Source organism: Sinocyclocheilus rhinocerous, unplaced genomic scaffold, assembly GCF_001515625.1.
Source record: "Sinocyclocheilus rhinocerous isolate Xijiao unplaced genomic scaffold, SAMN03320098_v1.1 scaffold993, whole genome shotgun sequence".
In the NCBI taxonomy this organism is placed as follows: Eukaryota; Metazoa; Chordata; class Actinopteri; order Cypriniformes; family Cyprinidae; genus Sinocyclocheilus; species Sinocyclocheilus rhinocerous.
The window spans coordinates 1,350,682-1,369,734 of NW_015639771.1; the positions used below are offsets into that span (position 1 = coordinate 1,350,682).

The 19,053-nt window shown below is 37.6% G+C and overlaps 1 protein-coding gene across 3 annotated transcripts in view; it reads right to left on the reverse strand.

Annotated features, from left to right (window-relative positions):
* Positions 1-19,053, reverse strand: part of LOC107751738 (forkhead box protein N3-like) — a 104,899-nt gene that overhangs the window by 61,659 nt on the left and 24,187 nt on the right. For 2 of the 3 annotated variants that reach the window (XM_016567493.1, XM_016567495.1), the window contains 2 exons: positions 14,134-14,690; positions 1,398-1,534 (listed from right to left, as the gene is read on the reverse strand). In XM_016567493.1, the coding sequence (XP_016422979.1) occupies positions 1,398-1,534; positions 14,134-14,676 (680 nt within the window). In that variant the 5' untranslated portion in view covers positions 14,677-14,690. Of the gene's footprint in view, positions 1-1,397; positions 1,535-14,133; positions 14,691-18,783; positions 18,974-19,053 lie in introns of those variants that run through there. The other variant, XM_016567494.1, reaches the window with a different exon arrangement.

Consider the following 19,053-nt stretch of genomic DNA (forward strand, 5'->3'; position numbering starts at 1 on the left):
GTTTCGCTTTCACAACGAAGCACACAGCGTCTTCACGACATGGCTGCAGCGCAACTATACTACAGCGAAGAATAAAAGTTACGCTTTCTTTCTTTGCATGAACATTTGGGTGGCGTTATGCAAATCTTCCCACATTGTGACGTAGACATATGGGGGTGTGTTCAAACGAGGCGTTTTAGGTAGGCGTGGTTGACTCTTAACTTCATAAAGAATATCTCTTTGGATTTGAGACTTTAGTCTTTGCAACTTTACAGATCTTCTTTATGCACCAAGAGCTTGTAACACTTCAAAGAGAAAGGAAAAATCGCATCATATGACCCCTATAAATACCACAATATATTAGAATAAACTTGCACGTAAAGGAGCAAGTACATTAAAATATATATCTGGGGAAAAAAATTAAATAATGGAAAAGGCCAATGTAACAACATATACCCTTACAGCAAAAAAAAACACATAATAATAATAATTATAATATATATATATTAATCCAAATAATCCAAAGCATGTACTTGATAGTATACCTGGTTAAACTTGACTGAGGGTGGTTATTCAATAAGACTTGATTTACCAGGTGCAAAGGTTTTGAAAAATCTTTCAGATATAATCAGAAACCTTAGAATAAAATAACACCAATTATCATTCCTCTCAAAAAGCCTCTCATCAGGTATGTGATGATTTTCACTCGGCATTCTGTGGCGCAGTTTGGCAAACAGCGTAATTTCACCTCCTGCACACATGCATTTTGGGAGAAAAAAGTATATATTTTTTAAAGAAACGACCTTATTCAGCAATTGTTTGTCGAGCTGTGAGATTTCTGCCTTGATGAGGCAGCAATGTGCTTGCAGCTTGCAGTACTGCTGAAGGGAGAAATGCAGGCCGTCGTGACAAAACCCTATCCAAAAACATCTGAGCGCGGCTCCCTTCTCCGCCTCATTCCTTAATCATCTCGCCATGCTTGAGCAACACCTGAAACCCAGCCGATCTCTCTTACTAGAGCTGTCCGGTTTAATACAATCTCTTTAAAAGCATCCATCTCCATTTATCCTTTCTAGCCTCTGAGCTGGCCGCCCATTTGTTCCATATCCTTTGTTAAGGATGATATGCCAGTTCGAGTTTTACAGTAAAGCAATTATTTTGTCTTGCACAGTCGAGTGGCTGGGAGCATGCAGACCTGTTGGATCAAAATGAAATGGAGCAGTGAAGGAGCCGCTCGGAACCCAATGCCGGGTCTCGCTCTGATAGCTCCGCTCAGCTTGATGCCACCCATGGGTTCCGCTGCTAACCGATACCAACAGGGACAAGCGCACAACACGGAGCGAGAGAGAGAGAGAGAGAGAGAGAGAGACATTTGGTGAGGTTTAAGGATCGATGTGTCCAGTGGGCCGCTTGCCTACCTTTGATATGCCTGAGGAGAGGTGGGAGGCGTGGTGAACACCTGGGAATAAGGATGATAAGGCGTCTTCTTCAGCGCCTGGATGAGATTCTGTCTGTATTCTGGGTCTATGCACCACAGGGAGCCCTTCCCAATACTCTGTGGAGGAGAAAGAGGAATATATCAGGACAGAAAAATAAAAAAGCTGCTAAGCGTGTCAAGAGACAACAATAAAGACCAGGGCAGCTAGCAGAACCGGTCAAAGATTTTCATTTGTCACTGTCTTGTGGCAAAAACTGGTGTTTGTGTGCTGCTTCTTTTACCTTTTGGCTCAGATTAATCTGGTATGTGGATTTTAATGTATGGATCGTGTCTACGGACACCAGTTATAGCACTGTGCTTCCGTTTGTTATTTTAATTTACTTCATACTGAAACATCAGATCATCAAGTAAAATGAATGAAATCATGAATATGCAATGACGGATAGCTGAGCATACTAATATACTGTAGCATTTTTTCTCTTTTTCTTTCTCTTGAAAATGGGCTGTCTTAAGCTGTGTTTCAGATCCAACATGATGGACAGAAATGTTAATACCATAATTCAGACATAACATTGTATAATATGAATATGTATTATTTAGTCAATAGTAATTTATATTTATTAAACACCAAAATATTTTATTTTATAAAATATTTAATACATGTATATTATTTAAATTTAATGAATATATTTAATATTTTATTATATTTAAATATATTAAATAAATATGTAATAATATGAATCATTTACTAAATATTAATATTATAATATTTTATGTCAGTATTGCAGCATTGACATTGCTCTCTGTTGGATTCTTGTGCAAAGAGCATGTTTTCTTTACAGATTATGCAATTCCATGCAAACTGAGTGGGGGAAAAAAGTAATTTAACATGATGGACAGAAATGGCAATAATATAAATCTTACATAAATTATTATTCAGGGTGCAAATGGAAATATGAAGGAGTGTTCACACTTCTGGTCACTTCGTTGCTGCAAATCACTTTAAATAGAAATATATGTTCATTTTGTGAATTTCTGAGTTAATGGTTTGCTCTGGCTGCAAGATAAGACTGAGTTTGTTTCATCCAGTACAAGGGAAAAAAGTAGAACCTGACCACCTGCATCCCCTTGATCTCCACATTTTCCAGTTCATTAAAGTGAAATGGGCAGAACAAAATGCATAAAAACCCAAGAAGTGCAAACTACAGCTAGCACAGATGCTACAGACCACTTAGACAAACTCAGCATTTTAAAAAACAGCACGGTGAGCGAACGCTCCCGGTATATAAATTAGCTCTCCTGCCAGATCCTGCTGAAAACGAGGAAACAGCAAAATGTCACTTTGAAAGTGATATCAGGGGAAAATTACTTGAGCTCATTAGTACAGACTACAATCAGAGTCATGTTACTAAGCCCCATTTTTCAGCTCAAGTTATCCCTCTACTGTCAGAGATTTACACAATCAGCAAACCACCGCGACAGAACAAAGTGCAGACTATCACAGTGCTTTTGTAAAGTGAAAGTCATTTCCTTTCACTCAGGCACTTCAAAGCGATGGACAGCATGTGCTGTTGTGTTAGACAGACTGTGTGTTCTCAATGAATCAATAGTCATGACCTTCAGAAAACTGACAGAGTGTCATACTGTGTGCCCTGAGGTAATACACACACACACGCTGGCCGGGGCCGTGTGTCACGAATTCAAACTTCGCTTAAATAACAAACCGAACACTGCTTTTGCAGTAGGTTTCATTTTCGTTAACTAAAACCACTGAAATCAGTCGTCCCTACTGAGTGCTGTTGATCAAAGTTAATTGAGTGTTTTTGAAGGGGCCAAAATATCTTTCAAAAAGAACTGCTATGAGATTTTTTCAGCTTGAATACTAGATCCCCCCGACAAGGGCTAAGAAACGATAACACACTCTATTGATTGCAGCAAAGCCCAGAGCGAGCGCTCGGCTCTTTACCCACAGTATTTGGCTTCAGTGGAAAGATTTGTACCAGCACAAGTCAAACAATTCAAACCCTTGGAGTGTTTTAGCAAACAAAATAAACAACAGCACATTTATTGGACTCAGAATTCATTTACACTCATGTCTCAATGTTTTAGAGCCTGACCGGTAAAAATCTGAGATACAAAAGCAACATAAAAAATGGTTATATAAATATATAGAATAAATTGCTGTAGTAATAATAACATCAAATAATTGACATGTAATTAACAAAAATCACTACAAATAGTACTATTATACAATGACTACTAATTATAATCTATATTATATTATTACTATTTATAATTACTATTATATTTATATATGACTATTTCAGTAAATAATTTAATAGTAGGTCTATGGAGCACTGTTTCATGCCATGTAATATTTTCCAGAGGGAAAGGTCTTTCCTAGCAAAAAATTCCATTTTCTTCTGAAAGCAGCGAATGCATTTATTCTTAGCACAAACTGACATTCTCCACCTAATTAAGCTGTCAACTTTCCATCAGCGTGTTTTAAAACCATACCTGGACCAACCACAAAGATGAATTGCACCATGAAATTCAATCCTTAAATGGTCTGTCCAGTAGATGCTCTGATGGAAATGAAAAATAGAGGAGTTAAAAGAAATGAACAGGGTGGAAGCAATGAAATGGGAAAGTATAGCAACTGGTTAAAGAAAAAAATAAATAAATACAATTATTTAAATAAAATTAATAATATTCATATTATCATTACTGTAGGGACATAGAAAAATGAAACCAATTAAAAAAAAAATAATGTTCTACAATTTCCCCCTTCAGATATTATCTATATACAGCAAAAATAACTGAAAAAAGTGGGTGTCTAGGCATTTTTGTCTCTTGGGAACAGGCAAAAGGGTGAGATTAAACAAAGACAATCAATTCTAATTACCATAGCATCACAAATCGTATGGCACAAGCCCTGCAGGAAAATCTACTATTGTTAAACTAAGTCATATATGACATTCTGACAATTTCAAGAAAGTGAAAAAACACCTACTGATGAGTTAAAGTTGCAGTGATTACATTCTCAACTTATGTATTTGAGTACTAAGTGTATGTGCAGACACAATAAAGCTTTGAACAGGGCCACATCCGTCTTTAAAGGGTGTGATATGTGATCCTGAGAGCATCAGATTATTCATATATGCTCCGTGGAGAACATCTTTCCAAATGTTCTGTAATCAGGAGAAATCAATAGGTTTCAGAGCACTTTGCCACAGATTTATCTCCATCTCCTGACAGCTGCTGTGTCCGTCTGAAGGCCAGCTCAGTGGCACCAGCCAATAGAGTCTCCAATCAGAGAGAGGGGGTGAAAAAGGGAAAGGAGAGCCAGGGAAAAGAGAGGAAAGTACTTGGATTACACTGGTCTCCTAGGCAACAGGCAATGGTGGAGTATATAAAGACTGTTTGATAGTCTTGGCAGAGAGATCTTTCATTCTTTCTAAGAAGCACGGGCCTCTGAAGATGCTATATTCCATTATAAGCAGTAAAGTTAATCCTATCAGTTCCTGAGCAAAATGAAAGACCTGTTATTATGAAGCAACCCCTCCCCTCAACCTGACTGTCCAGAGTCCCCCCTTTCATGCTCACAGCTTTAAATAGGTGAAAAAAGAAACTGTGGGGAAAAAGTTAATCCAAAATTCCAAGTTTTGGATCCATCGTGATGAGATAACTGCCCATTATATTATGTTTCAAAGCAAAAATACCTATTTTTTTCAATTCGCTTCAGCAGCACAGTGTACTGACTTCCTAAACTGAGTGTGTTAATGCTTTCTTGGTAAGGTGATCTATAAAAATGCAGACATCGACCGTCCTGAAACATGGATAAATCAAGGTGTCCAAAAGGACATCATTGCTTTGGTCTCCAAATCCCAGCAGTCATCAGCTGCTAATGGCTGCGGCCCCAGAGTCGTCATCTCTTCTGAGGCTCTGCAGCTTAAATCACATGAAGGAGCAGAGAAGCGGTAAGCTCGTTCTGTGATTGGTGGAGACACGATGACCTCCGTTCATATTGGCTGAATTCTGCACACAATGGCATTTTTAAAGCAGGTCTATATTGTGGAGTTCTGCAGTGGAGCATTAAGGGACCGATGACTCTACTCACCTTCAGAGGCCCTCAGTGCGTTAGAAAGGGTATGAAAGGTCATTCATAATGAGGGCGTTTGGGGAGGGGGAAGCTTGGCTGTTGTTGGATCTATTCACTGAGATGATTCCAACACATCACCCCCATCCAACTCTCACTCTCTCCTTTCAGTCTTTCTAAGAGTGTGCAACTCATTCTGTAGGCTGAGTAGAGCATGAATATCCGCCGAGGCAGTGTCTCACGAAGAACATCCGAGCAACACATCACACCTCCAACAACTAACACGAACAGCTGCTCCACTCTACTTTCATCAAAAATTAAAATGGTCTGTCCAGTAGATGCTCAGTTGTATCAGTTGTGCATCAGTTATGCATCAAAGCTGATAAATTGCAAGGCAAACATAAACAGCCAACCATACATCTAATGGACTATATTACTTGGTAGAAAAATTTATTTCAATTATAAATAATAATAACATTATTATTACTATTATTATAATTATTATCATTATTATGTAATAATAAAGTACAATATATGGACATTACAATACTCTAGTCTCTAGAAATAATCAGAATAAAATGTTCACATTTTTTAAGTAAAACCATAAACTCAACACAATTAAATATCAAACTACAAAAAGTTGTTATTATTATTATTATTATTATTATTAATGTTACTAATATATTCCCATTATTTATATTAATATTTGATATAATTATATATCAAATAATATGATAATTATTATTAAATAATACATATATGATTTGACAATATTTTTTTAAATAAAGCCATAAACTAAAAATGACATTTTTATAAAGCTACAAAAATATAGTTATAGATTATTAAATTATTCTACATTTTATTAAAATTATTTTATAAAAATATCTTATTTTTTTCTCCTCTATATATATATTTAAAAAAATAATTAAATCATTCTCTATACTTTCAATATTTCTTACTTTCATTTCTCTTCTAGTCTGCACTCCTAAAAAATGTCTGCAAACTCTTGTGTTTTTCCTCTACATCCTTGCAACAGAAAAGAAATGGATTTCCAGCATAAGTTTTCTGTAAATGCCCTTTGTGATTTGGATTTTAAGACAGTGTTGCCAAATCTTTCCAGAAAAACAAGTGACCTAAAAAAATAAGTCCAAAATAAGTGGCTTGGTTCACCAAAAGAAGCTAAACTGAGCAATGCCATTGAGACAACCACGATCAATAATTTAGTTTAACGCCAAAATCGGTCCCAATACTGAGGCAGGGGAGAAAAGAGCACAAAAAAAACTGCTAATGACTTGTGTAATCCTAATTAAAGAGGATTCCTTTGCAGAGCCTGAAGCCATCCAGAGTAAAGCAGATACAAAAGTAAAAGCTGATGACATGATAAACTGAGACAAGTTCTGTTCCCACAGTGCAGTCTGTGCCAGAACAGTACCCAGGACAGAGTGTGTGTGGGTGTGTGTGTATGAAAGCGTGCGTGTGCATTCATACCATCTTATGAGTGTATATGCTGTACATGATCACCAGTGACGAAGGGTGGCCAGATCAAGCCCCGCTGAGATGTAGTTCCACAAAAATCGCACATTCTCGAGCGAACCGTCTCTCTTGGCGTTCACGCACCATGTTTATTCTGACACAGTCACCGCACGCCGAGATCATACGCAAGCAATATGGTGTCCCCCAAGGGTGCAGCATACGGCCACGAGGCGTGAGGAGACCAAGCCTTGGAATCAAATCAGTGACTCAACCTTGTGCAGGAAGTCAACAGACTCACACATGCCATCATATTTTAAACAAAGTGAGCTTTTATGTGACTGCGGTTAATATAGCAGTGTAGTTTATTTCGACCTATTGCCTATTAACTATCAAAAGGTTCCTATTACAGAAACTGCATAATGTGCCTCTGTAACATTGAAACAATATGCAAATGAGATGAATAAGTGGGTGGAGCCATGAAGGATTAAGCCATTGAGTGTATATGTGAGTGGTGAAAAAGTGCAAAAATCTCTGCCACAATGCCATGTGACTTGCGCAGTTGCCAGGGTGTTCTGGGCGGTTTCTAGATCATTGTGGTTTCTAGGTTCACACCCAAATCTCTACAATGTTGTCGTTTTAAGCAATTTGAGATGTAATTAAAGGCAGAGTAAGTGATTTTTCAAAAACACTTTAGAAAACTGATTCGGGCGAATCTAGTGCTAACGGTGCAGGACAAGCTATGCACCAAAGTTGAATTTGTTTGTCCAAAAATAGCCAAAACCTTAAATATGAGCAACAGACATCGGGGAAAAAAGGCAGTGCACCCCTAAAAGCTGTTATTAATTGTGGAGGGAGACAAACAGACAGCCAGACATGAGGACTGAACTGCTGAGGTTCACTTGCGTTTTAGGCACCTGAAGCTCTGCCAAGAGGTTCTTTAAGCACAGACAATTGACAAAAGATGCTGATTTCCATAATCAGATGGTAAAGATTTCCAACACAGAGATTATCTCATTTAACAACACTTCTCACCCTGACAGACTTGTATTCAACACAGATTCAGACACACTGCTCCATCGGTGAAAAGACCTAATGATGAAGCACTTATGGGGCTATATCAGTAACAGACTAACAGACAAGTCAAGCAATCTCTAAAATTGCTCAATTGTACAGCTCAAATGACAGCACTAGCTGCAATTATCCTTTCATCTGTTCAGCGTTAGTCTTGTTAAAAGTGGTAGTCCCAACACGGATCCTAAGTGCCAGCACAATTCTGCTAGGTTGTGTTTTTGATCACAAAATTACATTTCTGTCATTGTTTACTCACACTCAAGTTGTTCTGCTTGATTTCTAATCCGTCATACAACACAAAAAAAGATTGCTTTTGAAGAATTAAAATGTAATTAAAATGTAATTTATTTACGTGATGACAAACTGAATTTTCAGTAGTCATTTATTATTAATAGCAATGTTGAAAACAGTTGTGATGCTTAATATTTTTGTGGAAACTGTCAAACATTTTTTTCTGGATTCTGAATAGAAAGCTCAAAACAACAAAATTTATTTAAAAACACAAATACTTCCAAAACAGTTTTTAGTCGTAATTAATATGTTAAGCTTTGGCTAATTTTCTTGCAGTTCTGTAATAAAATAAGGTGATCAGACTCTGAAGTATTGCACACACACATACACATACAGTATGTCTTGCGTGCTCCCCTTTAAGTCATGAAATATACGTCGGAATATCATGAAACCATCTTCCTTGGTTTTACAAAATTCAGTACTTAAAATCAGTCTAAATTATCTGTTCATGAATCTGACTGGTCTGGTTTTCACACAGTTATCATATCACTTAGAGGACTTGATATATAGTTCACAATACTTTTTTATGATACTTCTGAACTTGAAATCTTCATAGCAATCTGTACAACTCTTCCAAATTTCTCCTTTTTGTTTTCCACAGAGGAACGAAACATTATGGTGAGTAAACGATGAGGAATTTTTCATGTTTTGGAAGAACTAATCCTTTAAACATGGCATTCCTTTTGCAGGATGTAAGGTGCTAATAATGGTTTCTTACAACCATTAGAGCAAATATAAAACAGCATAAAAACCACCCAGTGAACGTTTTCATGTAAATTTTCATGAATCAAGTAATGACAGAGCACAGAATGTTCTTTCATTTTCTCTATCATCAAAACCTACAATAACCATAAAAAAGTGTGTTGAAAGATTCATAGCGCTCCCCAAAGTTTTATGAAATGGTCTTATCATCAAGACCAGCCTTATCTTTGCCACCAAAACATTTGCTTAGATGTCAATAAGAAGAAGACATTAAGTTTTACAGTTAAATCTCCATCCTGCTCTCATTAAGTGCAAGATTCAGATTCCAGAAGGTGCTGACATCCTAGAAGTCAGAGCTCAGCTCCGTGTCCGCTATTGATCGGCAGCATCAGGATCCCTGGGGGGTGGTCGTGTAACCCTTGGTAACACGGTGTAGTCTCCGAAAGATGGGTGGGCTGGTGACGTCAAAAGTAGGTTTGCGTGCAAATCTCCCGTGGCTTCCCTCGCAACCAACATCTGTCCACAGGGAACACAACAGCTGGCCAGGGAACATGTCAGCGAGCAGGCCGGCTTTATCTTACATCAACCTGGCTTTCAGAGCAATGGATAAATCGTGTCACACGGATCAGCATTATCGCCGTAACCCCTCAAAGATATAGATGGGGATTGGAGAGCGGGGATCAGAGAAAAACAAACAGAGAGTGATATATAGATCTGACACATTGCTCTTTAAATAATTAAACTTGTGAACTCAATCAAATGTCCAGGTAAACACCCAGAACATCACCATTACAGTGCTGACAGTACAGAAAATGCTACCCGCTGGAAATGCCAATGTGTGCTCTTCCATCCTGTATTTCTTCATAAACCACTCCACTGCTACCTGTTCAACTGCAACTCTTGTGTAACTTCATCCTGTTGCTATGGAGATGTCATCAACAGGGGAACAGTCACATTAATCATCAAAGCTCCCTCAATGTATAAACACCGATACGTGTGCCTGTATGTGAAACAGTCTTTGTAAGTGACACAAGAGCTTTGGAGATCCACCCATATAACCACCACTCAGGTGCCAAGTTCAGATCCTGTGTTCATAACAGTGCCATGGAAACAAATGACAGGGTGCCATTTCTAGAGCACTCACTCTTCACCAGTCACTGCAGAGTCACTGTGCATTACAGAAACATCAATAAAGAGTTGCACCACTCTAGTGCACTGAATTTCAGTGCAAAACCCTGCGTCTAATTTCACATACGCGGCAATACCAAGGTCATGAGTTTGATTCCCAGGGAATGCGTTAACTGATCAAATTCACCTTGAATGCAATGCATGTTGCTTAGGATAAAAGCACCCGCCAAATGCATTAAATGTGAATACAAATATTTATCAAAAAGCAGATTTTATTTAAAGTTAACTGCAGGTATATTTATCAGTATTTTCATTCCCTGAGAACTGAACTGCTAGTACCTACAGGAAAAAAATTTAATAAATTAAATATTTTTAATTATTAAATAATTCTTGGAATAGTAATATTAAAATATTATTATTTATTAAATTGTTTTAATTATATTATTTATTTGTTTTAATTAACTGAGCAAATACACCTTGTTATTTATGCAAATAAGGGTTATCATAGGATGTGCTGGATTCGTAAACATTAGCGCTACTTGCTTGATACAATTTTAAGATACACTATTACCGGCCAGAGAAGCTGGTGGTAAAGAGATTTATTTAAAAAGGCTTTGTTTGTGCACATTTCCTCGTGATTACTGAAGCAGTCATTTTAAGACCCCTGTGTGAAAATTGTACCTTTTGCTGTCTTTAAGCCATTGTCTAGGCACATTTACGTGAACAGGGTGCAACTGCCCCATGCAACACTAATTTTGTTGCCGTATTTGCACAGTTACCCGATTTGCATAATTCCTTTGCGAATCTGGTGCTAAAACAGTTCAGACTGCATGTACAAATGACGTAAGCAGCGGGTGCAACTCATTCTCAATCTGTAAAAAGCAAAAACAAAATTTTCTTGAGGTCTGGATCTCTTAATTTGATTCTCCTCTTGGCCGAAATTAATTATTCCTCTGTAAACCCCTGGGGATTGCGCATCTATCAAATGTTTGTTTATTCAGACTCTTATTTTCCTGGTTTAATTTGCCCCTTACTGTCTCATTATGTAGAGTGATGCATGATTGCATAGCAAATCCACAATGAATCTGAAATTAAAACAGACTTAAAATAGTCATCTCATTCATTAAGTAGGCCAATGAGGCTAGAAAAATTCAATCAAATGCCAAATGAACAGCCATACGGCTAATCATGACTTTGTGACCTAACAGAAACTTTTTTTTTTCTTCTAAAAAGTTAAATAAACAAATCTGGAAACTTAAGAGACAACACTAAGTGGTTGAAGCTTTGCCAACATTTACTGTAATATTAGTGTTGTTTGCTAAGGTTGTCATCACTGTTACTATTTATCATACTAAGACTTGAGAATTTGAACTAACCCCTAAGCCTAAGTATTAAACTTTGGCATTTTCCGAGTGATTTGAGTAAATATCTGTCAGACAATAAAAGAACAAACATTTTATGCACTCACATCAAATGAAGATGCTAGAGGCTTTTAACCTGCGTGCACACCAACATAGCATAGCAACAACTTCTGCATATGCAAGTACCATCCAGCAACCATCTAGATCACTCTAGCAGCCACCATGCAACATTCAAACAAGCAGTCACAACACCCTAGCATCATGGTTGCAAATTTTGCACATGCAACACCATCCAGCAACCACTTAGCAACGCCCTAGTAACAATGCACAACACCCTAGCATCATGATTGAAAATTTTGCACATGCAGCACTATCCAGAAACCACTTAGCAACGCCCTAGTAACAATGCACAACACCCTAGCATCATAGCTGTGAATTTTGCGCATGCATCACCATCCAGCAACTACCTAGATCACTGTTGCAACCACCTAGCAACTCACTAGTAACAATGCACAACACTCTAATGGCAACACGTTTTGCACATACAAGTACCATCCATCAACCTCCTAGATCACCCTATAAACCACCTAGCAACAACCTAGTAACCATGCACAGCACCCTAGTATCATGGTTGCAAGTTTTGCATGACAAACCAGCAATTGCCTAGCAATGCCCTGGCAACCACCCTAACATCATGTTTGCAAGTTTTGCACAAGCAACACCATCCAAAACCCACTCAGATGCACAATATGCTAGCATCATAGTGACACGTTTTGGACAAGCAAAAAACAATCACGTAACCACCCAATCACCCTAGCAACCACCAATGCCCTAGCAACCTTTAATTCCAAAAAGCCCAGAGCTCAAACTTACACAGTTCATTTGAATAAAGAAAAACCAACTCGACACTGTGAATCTCAGTAAGGCACAAATACATTTTGGATGGCAAAGCTGTTAAATAAAATTAGATGAGTGCATTAAATACAAGCACTCAAATTATATCTGGTCGAGTCGAGCATCACAGTAGATGAAAAACAGCCCCAGTCCTTTGAGGGAAGATTTTCAATTGAAATTTAACTCAATATTAAGTCACTGCAATCCTAAATAAATAAAAAAAACATGTGGATTGAGTCCCTCAAAAGTTAAATATTTTGACCAGGTCAACCAAAGATGATACTGGAACAGGAGACAAAAACACTCATTCTTTATTGATTCCCTGCAGCAAAAGTGACGGAAATGCTCTTATTGGGGCAGGAGTGAAGGGGTTGATCGGACGACACTATACCATCATCAGTGGATTAGTCATTCCCAGCCAGAACACTTTCTCACACACATATACACACACAAACACATCAGTTTCTCTGTTGCTACAGCAACAGCTTACTTTCCATGTCAACTGCAAAGCTGTTTCTATGGAGACACGTATACAGAAAAAATTCTTTGCTCCACAGCCAGGGACCAGATGGCAGTGAACTGTAAGAGTCACATGGAATGGCTTTACTGTTCTGACTAACTTGCAAACACACGCACACCATAAACACACACACACACACACACACACACGTATGCTCTCAATATGATACACACACAGGAATGAATGCACTTATCAGCCTTTGACTAGAATCAATCAGTACTCAATGAGCATCTAATGAGACCCAATTCATAAGTTCCATCCCTTTATCAAACAATTATAAAATGTTCTCTTCAATCAACATTCAATCAATTCAATCCAATCAACATTTATTGATATTAAACCCGAGATAACAAGGCACACCTCTAAATATTGACACATTCAGCACACTCTTGCAGTGTGGCTTTCCAAACTACAAGCTACTCATTTAAAGCATCTTTTGAAAATGCAGTTAGCTACACTACAACTAAAAAATGCAATGACGTTTTAAACAGGCCAAACTTTTCTAACTATTATTATAAAATTTGATTACACGTTCCAGTAAGGTTAAATACATTAACATTAGTTAATTCATTAGATATCATGAACTGACACTGAAAAATATACACTGTAAAAAAAAAAAAAAATAAATAAATAAATATATATATATATATATATATATATATATATTTTGAGTTAAAATATGTTGTTGTAACTTGCGTTACTGAGATTGTAACGAGTAATAATATTACCCAAATTTGATTAGTAATGCGTTATATTACTGCGTTACAGCAAAAAGTAATATACTACTGTAATATTATTACTTTTGTAATGCGTTACTCCCAACACTGTTTATAATATATTTTTTAACAAATGTAAAATTACAAAAAATAATATAAAAGTTGAAGTAAACTTTTATTATTTATTACTAACAAATAAAAATGGAAAATGTCTCAAATTGATTCACAAATCATTTTATGATCATTTTATATGCAAAAAAAAATGTGACTACAGAATACAAACTACAAACATTTTGTTTTTAGCCTGTTTCTAATAGCTATTCTTTTAGAATCAGGCTACTGAAAATTTTTAAGCAAATGTTTGGTAATACTAAAAAAAAGTAAAGTCAAATAAAAAGTGTAAAAATGAAATGAAATGAAAACTAGAGTAAATTAAGGTCAGCACTTTTTGGCATCCTTACCTGACTCCTGTCCTTGTCCACTTTCTTAAAACACTTATTGAGGGACAGATTGTGCCTGACCGAGTTCTTCCACCCCGTGGGGGCGTTAGCAAAATAAGGGAAGTGTTCCAGGATCCAGTTGTATATGTCTTTAACTGGCAGTCTCTTGGAGGGGGCATCTTCTATAGCCATGAAGATGAGGCAGCTGAACGAATAAGGGGGTTTGCAGTTCGGGTTCTGCTTGGCATCGTAAGGGAGGTCCGAGTGGGCCGGCGAGGGCGGGGTGTCATCGTCCAAGTCCTGGACGGGGCTGACGCTCCTCAGCACGGGGTCGCCGAAGCTGTTGAGCAGGTTCTTGCTCTCGTGGAGCCAGTTGAGGTTGGTGAGTTCCTCGTCCTCCATGCTGCCCTTCTCCAATTTGATGGTGGGAAGAGCCAGGTCCATCTCCTCGGCCTCCTGCAGGGCGCGCGTGATGGAGCTCGCCTGATAGAACTGGCTCAGGCCGCTCGCGACGCTGACACCAGAACTTTCCGGCTTCTTACTGGGAGGCATAACTGGACCCATTTAGACCAAGGCTCCTATGGAAAACACAAAAGAGAGCATGATCACAATCACAGAAGGTCAAAGGTGAAAATAAAACATATTAAGAGCGCCATTTGGGACAGTGCCAGTGACTACGAAGTGACTACTTCACACATATTTTGAAATATTTCTCAATCCGAATCCACTATTGTAGAAGTTTACAGTCTTGAAGGATGACTAAGATCACTTGATGTTCAGATCACTGCAGGAAGCCCTTTTTTCCATCCAAGAGATAAAACATTCTCTGAGAGCACAAAAGAACGAGACTATGAGAACCATCCTACTCTGTCAACAGCATGAATGCACGGCACGCAAGCCTGCTCTCGGAGATGATGGAACATCTATCGAGTGACTGAAGATGCCTTGCTATAGTGTGAAATATTTCAAGTAAATGGAATAGAACACTCAAGGTCATCTACAAATGATCTGCTCTGTCTGTTTTATGTGCTCTCAAATGCTCTTTTTATAGTTGCCATACACAGATAAAAATACAGACATCAATACATATAATGTCACAAATGTGATATAATGATCAAATAAGACATGTATAATGTTACAAAAGATTTCGATTTCTGTTATTTTGAACTTTCAATTCAAACAATGCTGAAAAAATGCATCAAGATGTTCACAAAAACAAGCAGCACAAACCATTTTCAACATTGATGATAATAAGAAATATTTCTTAAACAGCAAATCAGCATATTAGAACGATTTCTGAAGGATCATGTGACACTGCAGACTGAAGTAATGGCTGCTGAAAATTCAGCTTTGAATCACTGGAATAAATTATTTTAAAATAATATATGTTTAAAATATATTATAATAGAATTTTTTTTTTTTAATTGTAATAATACATATAAATGTAGTACACACACTCTTCACTACCTATTCTAGTAACATTACAAAAAAAAATAAAAAAAATTACATTACTGTGGATTAAAACCCATAAACATTACAATTAAACCAACAAATCATACTTAATATTTAATTGCTGATCCATACCTTTATCCACTGACCCACAAAATCCCAGGAATGACATTGGCAGATGTACAAATGAAGGAAACAAATTAAATGTCACAAGTTCATTGGAGCACTTGAATTAAAGGGGTCATATGATGCTGCTAAAAAGAACATTATTTTGTGTATTTGGTGTAATGAAATGTGTTTATGCGGTTTAAAGTTAAAAAAACACATTATTTATTTCATACTGTACATTATTGTTTCTCCTCTATGCCCCGCCTTTTTGAAACGCGTCGATTTTTACAAAACGTAGGTGTGGCTAACTCTTAACTTTTATAAAGAATATCTCTTTGGATTTGAGACTTTAGTCTTTGCAACTTTACAGATCTTCTTTATGCACCAAGAGCTTGTAACACTCTAAAGAGAAAGGAAAAAATGAAATCGCATCATATGACCCCTTTAAGGCAGAATGATTGCTTCCTCATGCTATTGAAAGTGCTGTCGAAAATGTTTTTTGACATTTTGATTCTAAATGATGATAATTTCGGTTTTAAATGAGCTTATACAGATCTACATTGGGCATTTATCAAAACAGTAAAAGAATAAAAATCTGATTCAATATTTATGCATATTAATCTAAATCTTCGCCATTTTAAGATGTCACCGCAGCCAGCTCATTTGTGACTTTCCCTGAGTTTTAAAATAAAATGACAGCCATAGTATTACTAATCTAAAAATTGCTGACTATCTATTTCAATACAATAACCCATAAAGAAGTGGGTGTGACAGAGGGGAAAGATATTATAGGGGCATGTCAATCACTGAATCAAATACTCCGAACATGACACCAGAAAAACAGACTGCGACCTTCCCCGTGATCTGTCACAAAGATCAATTTGTGTGGTGCTGTCTCTACTGTCTCGCTCTCTCGCTCTACACACCCGGTCCATCTGCAAAAGCAATTACTAGAAAGTCACCATCAAACATTTAAACATGATACTGCCAAAAATAATTCTATGAAAACATATAAAAACCAAACTCTGCTACCCTTCTTCAAAAGGCAGATTGTTTTTTTTTAAACAACGAGACCTCTACTTTACACTGCTTGTCATTCAGAAAAAGAGAAATACTTAAAGATTATACTTGAGCGCTGTGGAGAGAGCAGCATCTTGAAGTGGAACGAAATCGCCTCTTGTTCAAACCAGCCATCCACACATTGAAATGCAACGCGGACACTAAAATCATTCATGAAAAATCAATGTACTGCATCTTTCCAATGAGGAGCGCTCATCTCACTCAGCCTCCGATGGGGCGCTCCGGTCCCGTGAGCCGCTGCACAGGAAAATTATATTACAGCTGACAGTAAAGTAATTTAATTGCACTGTTGCCATGACAACACAGGGCTCTGTTTAGGCCTAATTTGCTGGCAACTGCCAATTGTGTCCCGAGAGACCCGAAACATCATTCTTGACCATTATTTTCGACTTCAAAGAAAGTTTTTGCTAAATACTTCTGAGTATCACATGACAAGGAAGTGTGATGATATGAATTCCCTTTTCGCTTCCATCCTGGTTTATTTTAGATCAAATTTGCTTCAAATTAGCTGTCATGTTAACATTTTCATACACAGAATTTTGCTAATTCATTTAGCTCAAAATGTGAGAGCTTTTCTTTGAGGGTGACTTTGAAACTCTTGCACTATGCAGCAACAGCTACGTGACATTTGAACATGAACTGAAATATAGGAAGCAAATTTATAACACTTTGCTCTTAGAATAGCCTCAAAAATGAAAACTTTCACACTGGCCGTTAAGGCCATCTGCACTAAAATGGAACAATGACTGGGCCCAAAATAAAAGAAAAGCATGTATACTGGTTCCCACATGAGTTATTGTTGTGAATGGCACATTATGCTCGATGTCCAGGTTCAGGTTTGTTTCTGCGGGATCGTGTTTCACTGGCAAATAGCTGCAAATAATGTGCCCCAGTCGTGCGTCCAGATGACAGCAGAAAGCCAGATCACAGAGGGTGGGTTAAAGCTACAGATAATTAGGCACGATGCTCTGATCAGAGCCCAAATACCATCTGCCTGTCTAAATCAACATTTGTTTGGCAGCCTCATCACAAATCAGTGATTAAATGCATGCATACATGCAATTTGTGTTTAATATAGTCATATACAGTACATCTGCATATGCAAGCGACCGGCCGTTGGGGCTTGAATAAATTAACGTCCGCCGTGTCTGCCATGTGTTAAAATGCATAACAATATTCTATAATCAGCTTTGTTCATTTACATCCCAGTATGAGTGACATAACAAAGACAGCACAATGACAAAGAACAGCACTTTGTTCCCTCATCACCCATCTTAACATCTGACTATTAACCACATACACGAGTGCCAAGAGAGATCTTGTATTCAACACGCAGACGCGGACGTCCTGATATTACAAGCCGGGCGACTGCCAAACTGTCACTGTTTTGCTCGCTTGATTGGGAGAGCTGCGTTAAAACAAGCACAAAACTCATTTAAAGTGGGTGAAGAACAAGTAATGAGTCTATTCATGCTGGTAATAAATCGCTCACTGAGTCACTCAGCCACAAAAAACAAGAAAAAGTAAACTTTATGTGCAACTCGACTTCTAATATGCCACATTCTCAACAAATGATTCAAATTAGACTAAACTAGATTTTTACAATGTCAGAAGAAAATGCAACTCGTTCATAATTCTTGAGTGGTTGCCAGGATGTTGCTAAGGTGTTCTGAGTGTTTTTAGCCCGTTGTTATGGAGTTGCTAAGTGCCTGCATATTGGATTAAGTCAAAAGCTCCCCAATCGTCTTCTGTTTTCATGCCAACCTGGTTATGAACTAGACAATGGGGTTTAAATGAGTGCAGTTTCCTAGAAGAGTTTGTTTTACTGCTTGAGGGTAAATGTGTTAAAAAACAGAAAAAAAGACTACACTGCAATAAATAATCATATTTAAGGATACTCTGACAAGAACTTCAGCTTTACATCAAAACAATTGCCATCCATCCCACAAGACTCCTATTTCCTTACTCCCATCACACTTAATAGCAACCTGACACATAAATGGGCCTTTGAGAAAGTAAAAATAAACTCTGTACCTGCTCTGAGATTTCATTCATAAGCTTGGTCTAGGCTTCTCTCAGCTCTTGTGACAAACATTTTCCTTCCCTTTAGATAGAAACACATTTATATGTAATCTCACACCACGGTACCCATATTTCCGAGGTACTCCGAAGTACGTAATAGCTCTCTTTTGAGGGCATAAACACTCCACAGCCTACGTCAAAGTCCCGGCAAGCCTGGACTCATCTGCCTGGAGTGTTTACCTGTAAGAATTCTCTCAAAGGGTGTGACCTCTGGAAACCCCT